The following is a 16,053-nucleotide window of genomic DNA, read 5'->3' on the forward strand; positions in this document are numbered from 1 at the left end:
CTCACTGTAACACAAACTCGTCTTAACTCTTGAAGAATCCAAGTGAAACAACTTGAACACGAAGTCTTTCTGAAGTAACTGAAGACTAAACTTGAACCTGAAATGCAACCAGAATAAAAACAGTACAGATATCTGGGAGGGGCTATGGATTGATCAGCTATGAATAATGGAAAGAAAATTATCAGGTATGATTATACATAATTTTACCTTCCATATCATCAAGCTGATCAATCCATAGACTGGTGGGATGTACCGAAGCAGTACTCACCCAGGGCGGGACATTGAAATCCCTGACCTCAACACTGAAGCTCCAAACCGGGCCTCCGCCCGTGCAGCCACAGTCAAACGGTAATGCTTGGAGAATGTATGAGCCGAAGCCCAAGTTGCCGCCTTGCATATCTCTTCCAAGGAGACGGATCCGGCCTCTGCCATCGAGGCCGCCTGAGCCCTCGTGGAGTGAGCCTTCAGCTGGATAGGCGGCACCTTCCCCGCGGCCACATAAGCCGCTGCAATGGCTTCCTTGACCCATCTTGCCACTGTAGGCTTAGCAGCCTGCAGACCCTTACGAGGACCTGCAAACAGGACAAACAGATGATCCGATTTCCGGAAATCATTGGTCACTTCCAAGTATCTGATGATGACTCGTCTCACATCCAGATATTTAAGAGCAGAGTACTCCTCTGGGTAGTCCTCCCTACGAAAGGAAGGGAGACAGAGCTGCTGATTCACATGGAAGCGAGAAACAATCTTGGGCAGGAAGGAAGGCACTGTGCGAATAGTCACTCCTGCCTCAGTGAACTGCAGAAAAGGCTCTCGACATGAGAGCGCCTGGAGCTCGGAAACTCTTCTGGCTGAAGTGATAGCCACCAAAAAGACTGCTTTCAACGTCAGGTCTTTCAGAGATGCCCTCGACAAGGGTTCAAAAGGCGGCTTCTGCAATGCTCTTAGTACCAGGTTGAGATTCCACGCAGGCACCACTGAGTGCAGAGGAGGGCGCAGGTGATTAACTCCCTTGAGAAAGCGCACCACATCTGGCTGCGAAGCCAGGGAAGCACCCTTCAGGCGGCCCCTGAAGCAAGCCAGAGCCGCTACCTGGACTTTAAGGGAACTGAGCGACAGGCCTTTCTCCAGACCTTCTTGCAGGAACACCAACACTGAAGCAATTGGAGCAGTGAAGGGAGAAAGTGAGCCTGCTTCACACCACGCTGCAAAGATACGCCAAATCCTGGCGTAAGCAGTAGAAGTAGAGCGCTTCCTCGCTCTCAGCATAGTGGCGATGACCTTGTCTGAGAAGCCCTTCTTCCTCAGACGCTGCCGCTCAATAGCCAGGCCGTAAGACCAAAGGTGGAGGGATCCTCCATCACCACGGGACCCTGATGTAACAGGCCCTGCTCCACAGGCAGTCGCAGAGGATCGTCGACTGAGAGCCTGATCAAGTCCGCATACCAGGGACGCCTGGGCCAATCCGGACCCACCAGGATTACCCTGCCGGGATGCTTTGCCACCCGGTCTAGCACCCTGCCCAACATGGGCCAGGGCGGGAACACATAGAGAAGCTCTTGTGTCGGCCACTGTTGGAGAAGAGCATCTACTCCCAGGGATCGAGGGTCCCGTCCTCTGCTGAAAAAGCGCGGCACTTGGCAATTGGCCGATGACGCCATCAGATCTAGGCTCGGCTGGCCCCAGCGCTTCGTGATGTCCAAGAACGCCTGAGCAGATAGCTGCCACTCTCCGGGCTCCAAGGTATGGCGACTGAGAAAGTCCGCCTTGACATTCATGACTCCGGCAATGTGGGCCGCTGAAAGCTGCTCCAGGTTCGCTTCCGCCCACTGGCAAAGATACATAGCCTCCTTGGCTAGAGGGGCGCTCTTGGTACCTCCCTGGCGGTTGACATAGGCCACAGCTGTGGCATTGTCCGACAGGACCCGTACAGGCTTCCACACCAGTACCGGGATGAACTCCAAAAGCGCCAACCGAATGGCTCTGAGTTCCAGGAGGTTGATAGACCACTTTGCCTCTGCAGGAGACCAGAGCCCCTGCGCTGTCCTTCCCAAGCAGTGGGCTCCCCAGCCCGACAACGAGGCGTCCGTCGTGACGACAATCCACTCTGGGGTCACCAGAGGCATTCCCGCAGACAATTTGTCTGTCTGCATCCACCAGCTCAGCGCCTTGCACACTGCTGGGTCCAAGGGAAGTCGCACAGCATAATCCTCCGACATCGGAGTCCAGCGCTGCAGCAAGGAGTGTTGAAGTGGTCTCATATGAGCCCTGGCCCAGGGCACAACTTCCATCGTGGCCGTCATAGAGCCCAACAGCTGCACATAGTCCCAAGCCCGAAGGGGAGAGGCTACTAGGAACTGGTCCACCTGAGCCTGAAGTTTGACAATCCGATTGTCTGGCAGGAACACTCTGCCCACTTGGGTGTCGAATCGAACTCCCAGGTACTCCAGGGACTGAGTCGGGCGCAGCTGGCTCTTCTCCCAGTTGATGATCCATCCCAGGGAGCTCAAAAGAGCAACTACCCGGTCCACAGCTTTGCCGCACTCTGCATAAGAGGGGGCTCGGATCAACCAGTCGTCCAGATAAGGATGGACTTGTACCCCTTCCTTTCGTAGGAAGGCCGCGATGACCACCATTACTTTGGAAAAGGTCCGCGGAGCAGTAGCCAACCCGAAAGGGAGGGCTCTGAACTGGAAGTGTCGTCCCAGGACTGCAAAACGCAGAAAGCGTTGATGAGGAGGCCAGATGGGAATATGCAGGTACGCTTCCTTGATGTCCAAGGATGCCAGGAACTCTCCTGCCTTCACTGCCGCTATAACAGAGCGGAGAGTCTCCATGCGAAAGTGCCGCACTTTCAAGGCCCGATTGACCCCTTTGAGGTCGAGGTAGGCCGGACAGAACCTCCTTTCTTTGGTACCACAAAGTAAATGGAGTAACGTCCCTTGCCAAGCTGACTTTCTGGCACCGGAACGACCGCGCCCAGGCGGATCAGATTGTCCAAGGTCTGCTGCACTGCCACAGCTTTGACCGGAGACTTGCAGGGAGAGAGTACAAACCCGTCTTTTAAGGGTCGGCAGAACTCTAGTTTGTAGCCGTCTCTGATGACTTCCAGCACCCACGCGTCTGAAGTTATTGTGGTCCACTCGCCCAGAAACGAGGACAGGCGTCCTCCAATCTGCACTGGGGCGTGGACCAAGACCCCGTCATTGGGTACGAGACCCTGGGGGAGGACCGGAGGGAGCACCTCCGGGACGGCGGTCTCTGCGAAAGGAATGCTGCTTGGGGGAGAAATTCCTCTTGAAGGAAGAGGGGGCAGAGGAACCCGACTTGCCCGGGCGGTACCGACGGGCTTCCTGCAACCGTCCTCTGAAGGTACCGGGACGAGTACTAGCCCGAGCCCTGACCTCTGGTAATTTCTCGCCCTTAGACGTGCCGAGATCGGTCACGATTTTGTCCAGCTCGACCCCAAAGAGCAGCTTGCCTTTAAAAGGCAACCTAGCCAGGCGGGATTTAGAGGCGTGGTCAGCAGACCAATGTTTCAGCCAAAGCCACCGCCGCGCAGAGATTGTCTGAGCCATGCCTTTCGCTGAGGCCCTCAAGACATCATACAGCAAGTCTGCCAAATAGGCTAAGCCCGATTCCAGGGCCGGCCAATCAGCCCTCAAGGAATGATCCGAGGGGGAAGCCCGCTGCACCATAGTCAGGCACGCCCTGGCCACATAGGAGCCGCAAACTGAGGCCTGCAAACTTAAAGCAGCCGCCTCAAAGGACGACCTTAAGGCCGCCTCCAATCTTCTGTCTTGGGCGTCCTTTAGGGCCGTGCCACCTTCCACCGGCAACGCCGTTTTCTTAGTCACCGCAGTGATTAAAGAATCCACGGTAGGCCACAGATAGGCCTCACGTTCACTCACAGCCAAAGGATAGAGGCGGGACATAGCCCTAGCCACTTTAAGGCTCGCTTCCGGGACATCCCATTGAGCCAAAATTAAGGTGTGCATGGCATCATGCACGTGGAAGGTTCTAGGCGGGCGCTTCGTTCCCAGCATAATGGAAGAGCCAACAGGGGCTGAGGGAGAGACGTCCTCCGGAGAGGAAATCTTCAAAGTGTCCATGGCCTGTAACAACAGGTTGGGCAAATCCTCTGGGCTAAAAAGCCGCGCTTCAGAGGGGTCATCCGCTCCATCCGAGCGGGGATCCGTCTCCTCCAAGGAATCCGCAAAGGACCGTTGGGAGACCTCAGACACGCTGCCCTCATCTACATCGGAGGAGACAAATTCCTCCAAGGCCTGGGAATCAACCCGAGGGCGTTTACCTCTGGGAACCTCAACCTCTTTACCAGACGAGGGAGCAGGGGCAGCGTTGTGCATGAGGAAGGCCTGATGCAGCAGCAAAACAAACTCGGGGGAGAAACCCCCCAGACTGTGCACTTCCACAGCCTGGGCAACAGCCCTAGACGCACCCTCAACCGGCGCTCGCAATAGCGGGGGAGAGACATGCTGCGCATCCAAAATGGTGTCCGGCGCGAAACTCCGCGAAGGAGCCGCGCGGGAAGAACGGCTCTTAACTTTAGCCGCTCCTGTGCCGTCGCCCAAATTAAGGGCGTTCATGGCATTAATGTCTCCAACCTCAAGGGCGGCCCAAGAAGAAGCCGTCCGAGCCGCGTGGCCGGCCAAGATGGCGGAGGCGAGGAGCGGGGGATGGGCATTTATGGCGGGAAAAACCGCCACGCCGGAGGAAGGACCGGGACATTCATCGGTCACGAAACTGTCACCCAACAAGGGCGAATCAGGCTTTAAGACCCCCGCATCCCCTCTAGAAGCGCTCAAGCGACCCGGGGAGCGACCCTTTGCGCCCTCGCCCTCCGACACCATATGCCACGAGGAGAAGAATCGGGGAACCCCCTGCCCGCTATAAAAAGGTAAAAATTACCTGCTGTCCGCTCCGAGTTGTAACGACCTGGTGTCCCAGTGAGTAGCTGCAATAGACGCTTAAATAAACGTCGAATTAAACGCCTTTAAGGACGTTCAAAATTTTTTTTTTTTTTTTTTAACGGAGCCAGCGGGAGGGGGGAGAAAAGGAGGGACCTGGCACCACCAGGTTTGCACTTGCTCAAAAGAGCCCTCAACCCCAGGCACTCAACAAAACCTAAAAATTAGGCTTGGAGGCCTAGCCAGAGCTGCTGCTGTGTGTGACCACCACCTGCTGAGATAGAGAACATACTGAGGAGTTTCCGGCAGCACATGACCACATATAGGGAGGCAAAAGTTTGCTCTCTATCTCCACCTGCTGGTAGATGGACACAACCCACCAGTCTATGGATTGATCAGCTTGATGATATGGAAGTATCTTTTCCCAATCCAGCTAGGGACAGGTAGAGGCCCCACTATATCCACAGATATTCTTTCAAAGGGCTCACAGATAATGGGTAAAGGTTTCAGGGGAGCTTGGGCGTGATCTTGGGTCTTATCCACTCTTTGGCATGCATCACAGGTTTGACAATCAGCTACAGCTCGAGATACTCCTGGCCAATAGAAGATCTGGGTCAATCTAGTGCGTGTGCATGTCACCCCCTGATGTCCTACTAGTGGAATATCATGTGCAATCTGAAGGAGTTGCTCTCTGTATGCCCTGGGCACTATAAGCTGCTTGCCTGCTGTCCAGGGCCTATTAGGATCAACAGGATCAGTCTCTCTGTACAACAAGCCTCCTTTCCATAGGATGCGATCTTTGCAAGTCTCAATGGTGGGCTGATCAGCCCTCTGCCTTAGAGCTTCCAGGTCAGGGTCAGAGCTCTGTGGTTCCTGAAAAGCATGTCTCTGACCTATATCAGTATCCACAGCTGGAAGGGTCTCTGCTGGTGACTTTGACAAATCAGGGTCATCACTCTGATCAATAGGTGTGTCAGTTAAGTCAGGCTGTTCCATACTCACGGCTGGTGCTGCTGGAAGCACTGAAGCTGCTGGAAGCACTGAAGCTCCTCTTCTTGCTGCTTGGTCAGCTGGTTCCACCTGGACTGGCTCAGGGTCTGGAACCAGAGAGGTGATCTCCGCTGCTTCTGCTAGTTGGGCCACCTTGGCCTGACTACGGGTCACCATAGCGGAAATGCTGACTCCGCTATCAAGGGTAATGTTCATTGGACCCATGTCACTCCCACACAGTACTGGTACTGACATATTTTCATTACGCCTACTTCTCTGCATCTAGACTTGGTACTCCAGTCCAGGAATACTCAAGCAATGAATACAGTCTCTCTGGATTCATTGGCTAACAACTACCTCCACAGTGCGCCCTGGTAGAATAGCATCTTACGGGACTAGCTCTGGTTGTAACAAAGCAATGCTACAACCAGTGTCCACAAGCCCAGCCACCTGGGTCTGATTCACAGTTACTAGGGTGCTGTATTACTGTGGAAATCCATCTGCTTCCTTGCTTGATGAATGGCCAGTAACTTATTGTGCTGCAGCAACTGCGTGGGTCTCCTTCGGGGTACTGGAGCCACCCAAGAAAGCCACTAGCTTAGGTGCAGGAGCTAGAATTCTCTTTAATCTAGGCTTTGGGTAATCCACTTTGAAATGTCCTGTACGCCCAGACTGATCAAGACACTCATGCCTAAAGTCTTTAGGTTTCTGGGGAACATCGGAGGGTTTGCTAACAGTCTCTGAGGTTGATTTTTGGCTTAGGGCCCTGGCTGCCATTAGATCCCGGCTGCTGCGGATAAGGAAGGCTTCTCTTTGCCAACCAGGGACGGTTAGCCATAAAGATATTAGCCAACTCAGTCACCTTCTCTGGAGTACGGGCTAGTGATCTTGAACGTGTTCCCTCACTTCTGTATGACAACGCTGAAGAAACTGCTCCAGGACCATCAGGTTTTAGCAGTCCTACAGGGTTTTAACTTCAGGTATCTTAGCTGAATCACACACTCACTCTGAGTATCATCCATCCCCTTTTGCAAAGTCTGGAAATTTAGTCTGTATGTCTTGGGGGTAATGGCATAATGGTTCAGCAAAACTTTGTGCACCTCCTCGAACTGGGAGTACGTCTCCATGGACAGTCTTTGAAATGCCTCAAGTGCTCTACCAGTGAGGTTTCCTCCCAGATAGCGCACCCAATCTTTCTGAGGAATCTCATTGAGGCAGCAAATTTTTTCAAAGGCAGTTAGATACCCATCTACATCACCTCAGTTATCAAACTGCACAAACAGGTTGGGTCTGATCCGAGCTGTGGATCCTGCTTCTGACCTCAGTGCAGGGTTTGGGCGGGCACTTTGGATACGAGCCATTTCCAAATGGAACTCCTGCTCTTCACACTACAACTGGAATTTACACTCTTCACATCACACCTGGTCTAGCCGCTGTTGCTCTAGCATATAGATATGCCAGATTTCAGCTGCTGTGGCACCCGACCCTGCCAACTCATGAGCCTCTGTCCACAAGAGGTCCGCTTTCACCCCAGGAGAACTCTGCACAGGCTGGTCATGCAGCTCCTCCTCGCTGAGGTTATCGTTGCTCTGGTGTTAGGTCCGGAATCTCCAGTGTCTGCTGGCCACTGCCAGTTGCCATCAGCACGCAGCTAATCTTCTAAGACCGCCAAAAAATAAACTTAACAGGGAAGGGACCCTGTTACTGCTGCACTTGTTCACTGTATTCTGTGTCTGGAGGTTACAGGTAAAAAGACTCTGAACCACTCAGTGGACAGTGACCCTCACTCCATGCACTGAGTCTGACAATCCCACCACACTGCCACCAAAAAAAGGAGGACTAAAAGTCTGTCACAAAACACCTAACCACCTGCCTGGTGTTACCCCAAGTCCACTTAAGAGGGTCTATCCCCAGCACAGCTCAGGTCCGCCTGCACCTGCCACCGACTGGTTCACAACTGCCTCTGGGCAGATAGCAGATTTTTACTTAGTAGTTTAGTTTTCTTCAATAGATATTTTGGCGCTGTTATTTGAGCTTTAACCTTTGCGTAGGTATATGTCACACTGGCTTCAGTTGCCATTTTTTTTCAGCGATAATGAAGTGCGTCTGTGAGCATGTTGCCATCTTCTGGAGAGCACTTAGTAATCCTTTAGTCGTTTCAGTTTTGGTTTTGTATCATGCATATGTTGCCAGCTCCTGGCGAGAAGCAGCTAGAGCAGTCCTTTTTGATTGACTGATCTTTTTCATTTTCTTGATTTACAGTTTTGATCACTAGGTAGTGACTATGCTGGAGCCGTAGCCGCTTTAGCCTTTCCTCATAAGGAAATCATCCCATTATTTTCATTGCCCTTCTCTGTACCTTTTCTAATTCTGATATTTTTTTCTTGAGATGTGGTGGCCAGAATTATAGCCATGCGCAGGATCATAGCTCTATGTATGTCACTGCCTGTTTCTCCCCCTCCGCCCATTCTGCGTGGCGGCTTTATTTTGCTCAAAACCAAGTTGGGGGAGGCAGCGATGCGACCAGTAAGAGTGTTTGGCAGCAATGAAGTTGCTAGAGAGCTTTTCGTGTGCCTTTGACTATTATACCAGCACTAATTATTGTACAGCAGGATGACCAGCATTTGCTTATAAAGCAAGACAATCAGCTCGCCACTTCAGTAGATATTTGGTGGTGTGCCTTTAAACAGTGCCTACAGGCACTGAAGTGCATAATATCAGACAGATTTACTTGTTTACATCCTCTTAAGACATGTCGAGTCCTAGATGCTAATAAATGCTTGACATCCTCACACTGTCTGGCTATTGTTTTTTGGTCACCTTCGCTGTATTTGTGTTTGTCTTGTTGACTGTGAGGGTTTGTTCTTTATCTCCATCGACTTCTTTGGTTTTACACACACACACAAACATTCGATCTAGGTACCTTGTTGACACTTGGTGCCATATGAATAAATATGTATCAAGTGTTAAACTGTTCTTATGTCATGCTTCAAATTAAAAAAAAAAAAGAGTTTGCAATCACAGAACAGATTATCACAGGCCAGTGGACAAGTAACTTCAGCCTATAAATCAACAAAAATCATAGCAAAAAAGAAAGAAAAAAAAAAGAAGTTTACAACCCCTTCTTAAAATTTATAATTACATTGCATTCTCAAATTATTGGTAAATTCTGGCAAATAAGAGCAATACAGCAAAAAGCAGAAGAGTGAGCACATTCTAGTTATATTTTAAATTTTTTATTTGTAGCCATTTAAATTTTTATAAGCGATAAAACAACTTGTTGGAATGGAAATACAGAGAAAGTAATATGTAGGAATTATTTCAGTCAGGTAATTCTATTTTCCTTAGACCACTAAATAGGGAGAGTGAAACAAGACAAGGAGATCAATTAAACAATAAACAGAAAAAAAACTTATTAACCTGATTATACCCAGATATTACTCATCTAATTCATTATTCCACATTGATCAACTGGTTGGCTTCTTCAAGGCCAATATGGTGTAAAGTCAAATCATTTCATTGAAAACATACTTATTGTCCAATATTAGTTAGAAATAACACATCTGATTACATTCTCTCTCTTTTAAAAACCAGAAGTTATTTAACAATACATATACTTAAGTCTCTAATTCAAATCCCACTGATTAAAGTAATCCCAGTTTTCACAGGCTTCACTCCTTTAAAGTAATAATTGAGGAAATATTTTAGTTATATTTAAAAAAAATGTATTTACAACATTTATATCCCACAATATTCCCGCCCATGGGCAGGCTCAATGTGGCGTACAATAGTTAATAAACAAACCATAACACAATAGCACAAAGTACAGTGGACAGGGTCACAGGAGGGGGAAAGAGAAGTCTGATGAGGGAATGGAAGAGAGGGTGGGTGATTGGGTATCACAGAGTGAGCTATGGGCTAAAAGGCTGCAGCTCCTGCAGGACTCATGGTAAACGCTCTGCCAAAAAGGAAGGTCTTGAGACGTTTCTTAAAGGTCGGGTGATCTGAAGTGATTTTGATCTCCCGAGGCAGCCCGTTCCACAGTTGAGTGCTGAGATAAGGAAAAGAGGAGCCATATATGGCCTTATATTTGAGGCCACGGGAAGCAGGGTAATGGAGAGTGAGGTATGAGCGGGCCGATCTTCGGGAGTTCCTGGGTGGTAGGTTAACAAGAGGGACCATATAGGAAGGGGCATCTCCACAGATAATTTTGTGCACCAATGCACAGGTCTTGAACGCGATGCGGTCCTTCACAGGAAGCCAGTGCAGCCGCTCACGCAATGGTCTCGAGCTTTCAAATCTGGATTTCCCATAGATGAGTCGGGCAGCTGTATTCTGGGCCGTTTGCAATTTTTTTAGGAGCATACCTGCACAACCTCCTAACTTCATCAGGAGCAGGAACTCTTCAACAGCGTAACATAACAATCATCATACTGTGTCAGACCAAAAGTTCTTATAGACCAGTATCCTGGCCAAACCAGATCACAAGTACCTGACAAAATCCCAAAAAGATGCTCTGGAAAACCAAACTGCTTCAGATTTCATTGGTTTAATTTTAATTCCACGCTTCTACTCTCCCTCTCTCCGATCATCACCTGATCACATTCACACTTCTTCACCCCCCACCCCTGCCCCGTCCAACTTTAACCACCACCTCCAGGAATCTCCAGGCTATTGACCCCCCCAATTTATCCTCTAGTATCTCTAATCTCCTCCCCTCCATCATGTCCTCTGAGACTGTAGACAAAGCGGTCTCCGCCTATAATGCCGCTCTCTCTCCTCTGCTTTGGACACCCTCGCTCCATCCATCTCCCGTCCCACAAAGCGTACTAATCCCCAGCCTTGGGTGACCCCTTGCATCCGTTACCTTTGCTCCTGCACCCGATCTGCTGAACGCCTCTGGAGGAAATCTCGTACCCATTCAGACTTCCTTCACTACAAATTCATGCTATCCTCCTTCCATTCCTCCCTATTCCTTGCAAAACAAGACTATTACACCCAATTGACCAATTCTCTCAGCTCCAATCCTCGTCGTCTCTTCACCACCCTTAACTCCCTTCCTCAAAGTGAACCCCGCTCCCACTCCCCCTTCACTCTCTCCTCAATCACTGGCTGACTACTTCCGCGACAAGGTGCAAAAGATCAACCTTGAGTTCACTACCAAGCCACCACCTCCTCTTCAGCCTGTAGCCCCATCCAACAACCAACCAACCATGGCCTCTTTCTCCTCCTTTCCTGAGATCACCGAGGATGAAACCTCCCGCCTTCTTTCCTCCTCGAAATGCACCATCTGTTCCTCTGATCCCATCCCCACCAACTTACTTAACACCATCTCCCATACTGTCACCCCCTCCATCTGTCGCATCCTTAACCTTTCTCTCTCCACTGCAACTGTCCCTGACACCTTCAAGCACGCCGTAGTCACACCTCTCCTAAAAAAAACCATCACTTGACCCTACCTGCCCCTCCAACTACCGCCCCATCTCTCTCCTACCCTTCCTCTCCAAAATACTTGAGCGCGCCGTTCACAGTCGCTGCCTTGATTTTCTCTCCTTTCATGCCATCCTCGATCCACTTCAATCCGTTTTCGCCCTGTACACTAAACAGAAACAGCACTCTCTAACGTCTGCAACGACCTGCTCCTTGCCAAATCCAGAGGCCACTATTCCATCCTCATCCTCCTCGATCTATCCGCTGCGTTTGACACTGTCAATCATGATTTACTTCTTGCCACACTGTCCTCTTTTGGGTTCCAAGGCTCTGTCCTCTCCTGGTTCTCCTCTTATCTCTCCCACCGCACCTTCAGGGTACACTCTCATGGATCTTCCTCCACTCCCATCCCACTATCTGTTGGAGTTCCCCAGGGATCTGTCCTTGGACCCCTTCTCTTCTCAATCTACACCTCTTCCCTAGGCTCACTGATCTCATCTCATGGTTTTCAGTATCATCTTTATGCTGATGACACCCAGCTATATCTCTCCACACCAGACATCACCGCGGAGACCCAGGCAAAGGTATCGGCCTGCTTATCCGACACTGCTGCCTGGATGTCCAACCGCCACCTGAAGCTGAACATGTCCAAAACCGAGCTCCTCATCTTTCCACCTAAACCCACTTCTCCTCTTCCTCCATTCTCTATCTCAGTTGATAACACCCTCATCCTCCCCGTCCCATCTGCTGCAACCTCGGAGACATCTTCGACTCCTCCCTCTCCTTCTCTGCGCATATCCAACAGACTGCCAAGACCTGTCGCTTCTTCCTCTTCAACATCAGCAAAATTCACCCTTTCCTCTCTGAGCACACCACACGAACTCTCGTCCACGCTCTCATTACCTCTCGCCTTGACTACTGCAACTTACTCCTCACCGGCCTCCCACTTAGCCATCTATCCCCCCTTCAATCCGTTCAGAACGCTGCCGCAAGTCTTATATTCCGCCAGAACCGATATACTCATATCACCCCTCTCCTCAAGTCACTTCACTGGCTTCCGATCAGATACCGCATACAATTCAAGCTTCTCCTCCTTACCTACAAATGCACCCGGTCTGCGGCTCCTCACTACCTCTCTACCCTCATCTCCCCCTATGTTCCCGCCCGTAACCTCCGCTCTCAGGACAAATCCCTCCTTTCAGTACCCTTCTCCACCACTGCCAACTCCAGGCTCCGCTCATTCTGCCTTGCCTCACCCTATGCCTGGAACAATCTTCCTCAACCCCTACGCCACTACTACTACTACTACTACTATTTAGCATTTCTACAGCGCTACAAGGCGTACGCAGCGCTGCACAAACATAGAAGAATGACAGTCCCTGCTCAAAGAGCTTACAATCTAATAGACAATAAAATTAAAAATAAAGTAAGCAAATCAAATCAATTAATGTGGGTAGGTGGAGGCGAGTGGTTACAAGTGGTTATGAGTCGAAAGCAATGTTAAAGAGGTGGGCTTTCAGTCTAGATTTAAAGGTGGCCAAGGATGGGGCAAGACGTAGGGGCTCAGGAAGTTTATTCCAGGCCTAGGGTGCAGCGAGACAGAAGGCGCAAAGTCTGGAGTTGGCAGTAGTGGAGAAGGGAACCGATAAGAAGGATTTATCCATGGAGCGGAGTGCACGGGAAGGGGTGTAGGGAAGGACGAGTGTGGAGAGATATTGGGGAGCAGCAGAGTACATTTATAGGTTAGTAGAAGAAGTTTGAACAGGATGCGAAAACGGATAGGGAGCTAGTGAAGCGACTTGAGGAGAGGGGTAGTATGAGTAAAGCGACCCTGGCGAAAGATGAGACGGGCAGCAGAGTTTTGAACCGATTGGAGAGGGGAGAGGTGACTAAGTGGGAGGCCAGCAAGAAGCAGATTGCAGTAGTCTAAACGAGAGGTGACAAGGGTGTGGATGAGGGTTTTGGTAGAGTGCTCGGAAAGAAAGGGGCGGATTTTACGGATGTTGTAAAGAAAGACGCGACAGGTCTTGGCGATCTGCTGGATATGATCAGAGAAGGAAAGAGAAGAGTCAAAGATGACCCCAAGGTTTCGAGCTGAGGAGACAGGGAGAATGAGAGAGCCATCAACAGAAATAGAAAACGGGGGGAGCGGGGAGGTGGGTTTGGGGGGGAAAATGAGAAGCTCGGTTTTGGTCATATTTAATTTCAGGTGGCGTTGAGACATCAACTTTGGTTTGGATGCAAGGTGAGATATCAGGGGTAGAAAGGTAGATTTGGGAGTCATCAGCATAGAGATGGTAGGAAAAGCCATGGGATGAGATTAATGAACCAAGGGAAGAAGTGTAGATAGAAAAGAGGAGGGGACCAAGAACAGAACCCTGAGGTACGCCGACAGGCAGAGGGATAGAAGTAGAAGAGGATCCACCAGAGTGAACACTAAAGGTGTGGAGGGAGAGGTAGGAAACCAGGAAAGGACAGAGCCCTGGAATCCAAGCCCCCTCCCTACCCATCTTCAAATCTCTGCTTAAAACTCACCTCTTCAATGCTGCTTTCGGCACCTAACCTTTCGAGAAATATAGTATGCCCTATCAGATTGACTCTACACTTGTCTTTTAGATTGTACACTGTCTCTAGATTGTACACCTGTCTTTTAGATTGTACACTTGTCTTTAGATTGTACACCTGTCTTTTAGATTGTAAGCTCCTTGAGCAGGGACTGTCCTTCCATGTTAAATTGTACAGCGCTGCGTAACCCTAGTAGCGCTTTAGAAATGTTAAGTAGTAGTAGTAGTAATTTGTGCGAGCTGAGCCAAAGAACATTAAGACAATGAATGAAATGAGAGAGAAACAAGCTTACTTGATCAACACTACCAAAAGCTGGATGTCAATCCGCATACATGTAAACTATAATCCCCAAGTACAGAATCCATGTTATCAGTACTATCATAAGAATACTGTAAAGAGGCGGGGCAAAACAGAGCCCTGGGGGACTCTGCAGGTCAGAGAGGCAGAGTCCAAAAAAACATCATTTTTTGGACCTGAAAAGTGCACCAAGCTAAAAATGACTGGGGCCAATTGAGAGCCACCACAGATATACCTAGATCCTCAAATCTTAATCTTACACAGAGGTGTGAATCAATGAGATCAAAAGCTGTACTGATATCCAATGATAAACAAAAAAGCAGGATTAGGTCAAAAAGGTTTATTGGAACAATACCAGACGTGGCCACGTTTTTCCCTTAGGCTGCATCAGGGGTAAAACTATCAAGAGTGTATATAACTATATTATACACACTTGTAGTAGAATCAAAAAAATGTTCAGAAATGTTCCAATCGTTACCATCCTCCTACTCCAACAAGACTGATATAATCAAGCTTTGTATTTTTCAGCATGGGTCACACAATGGCCTCCTTCCACTTCTTGTGGGGTAAGCTAGAGTTTGCCATATCCTGCATAAAAGGGTGCAGGGAAAGAGCAGAATTTTTTTAATCAAATTTGAGGGAAGTGGCTTCACCTTTTTCCCAATGGCAATCCAACAAAGACCCTCCGTAAAAGTGGCATTCTTCATTATGCTTCTTTCCTAATAACTATACTTTAAAGTCCTATGATTAATCAACACTTTATCTCCTCTGTTGCCTGGACAACAAGTACATAGCCTACCTTCTGTACTAGTCATATATAACTTACAGAGATCTATCATATGCTTGAACAAACCAAGAGGCAGAAAAACTGGACACTTTTTAACTGTCAGTCTTGTTTTACAGAAGAAAATACAACATTTGCTTGACAACTGTTAATGAAGCAAGGTCTACTTTATTCCTAGGAGCTCTGCATTAGATAACATGTACTAATGACATTTGTAAATGACACCTCAATATGAAGATTGCTGCTTTAATTCAAAACATACTGAATATTTCAAGCAATTACAAAAGTACTGATGGGGAAACAACTCTGACCATCAATTTCATTTATGAATTTAAAAACCACCTGATAAATGCATGCATTATAAAATAGCATAGTAAATTAAAACACTAAACCCACCCAAAAATAGTATTAGTAAAATAAAAACACAATTAAAACCCATAAACTGCTCATATACAGAACAGACTCAGCCATTTAACAATGAAAAAAAAAATCCCCAAACACCTGCTGAATCTGTCTCACTTGAAAAAAGTTCAAAGATGGGGGAAACAAGAATTTCCTTTTTTCCATAAAAACCCTGTATTCAGTCTCCTGTCAAAGGAGACAATCTTGATATTTGCCCACTTAGTAGTGTTTTAGTATATCATAGTCCAAGATCACACAATAAAAATCCTTAAAATGGCTAAAATGATAAAGAATGGTATATTTTGTTCAAATGTTAAAATTATTTTTGAACGATTTTGGATTTTACTCCACTGAATACTGAATGAAGTTGAGCAACAGATAGTGGACAGGATTTAGGATTGCAATTTAAACATTAACCTTTTGACCATCTCTAACCTAAGTAGGAATAATCATATCAGAAAATTATTATGCTCACCTTTGGAATCTACATTCACAGCTAGAATCTCTGTCTTTTCAGGAATACACAACTTTTTAGGAGTCCTTTGAAAACAGTCTGGTACTTTGGGTGTCCCGCCCGTTTTTACTACCTGAGAAAAAGGACAAAGTGGGATACTGATAAGAGAAATTGACAAAGTGAGTTTCTGATAAAATATGCAC

General features: G+C 48.3%; 1 protein-coding gene across 1 annotated transcript in view; it reads right to left on the reverse strand.

Moving 5' to 3' along the window:
* UBR5 (ubiquitin protein ligase E3 component n-recognin 5) overlaps positions 1-16,053 on the reverse strand; it is a 651,214-nt gene that overhangs the window by 376,421 nt on the left and 258,740 nt on the right. The window contains 1 exon segment of the mRNA XM_030189847.1: positions 15,872-15,983. Coding sequence (XP_030045707.1) covers positions 15,872-15,983 — 112 coding nt within the window.

Source organism: Microcaecilia unicolor, chromosome 1, assembly GCF_901765095.1.
Source record: "Microcaecilia unicolor chromosome 1, aMicUni1.1, whole genome shotgun sequence".
NCBI lineage: Eukaryota > Metazoa > Chordata > Amphibia > Gymnophiona > Siphonopidae > Microcaecilia > Microcaecilia unicolor.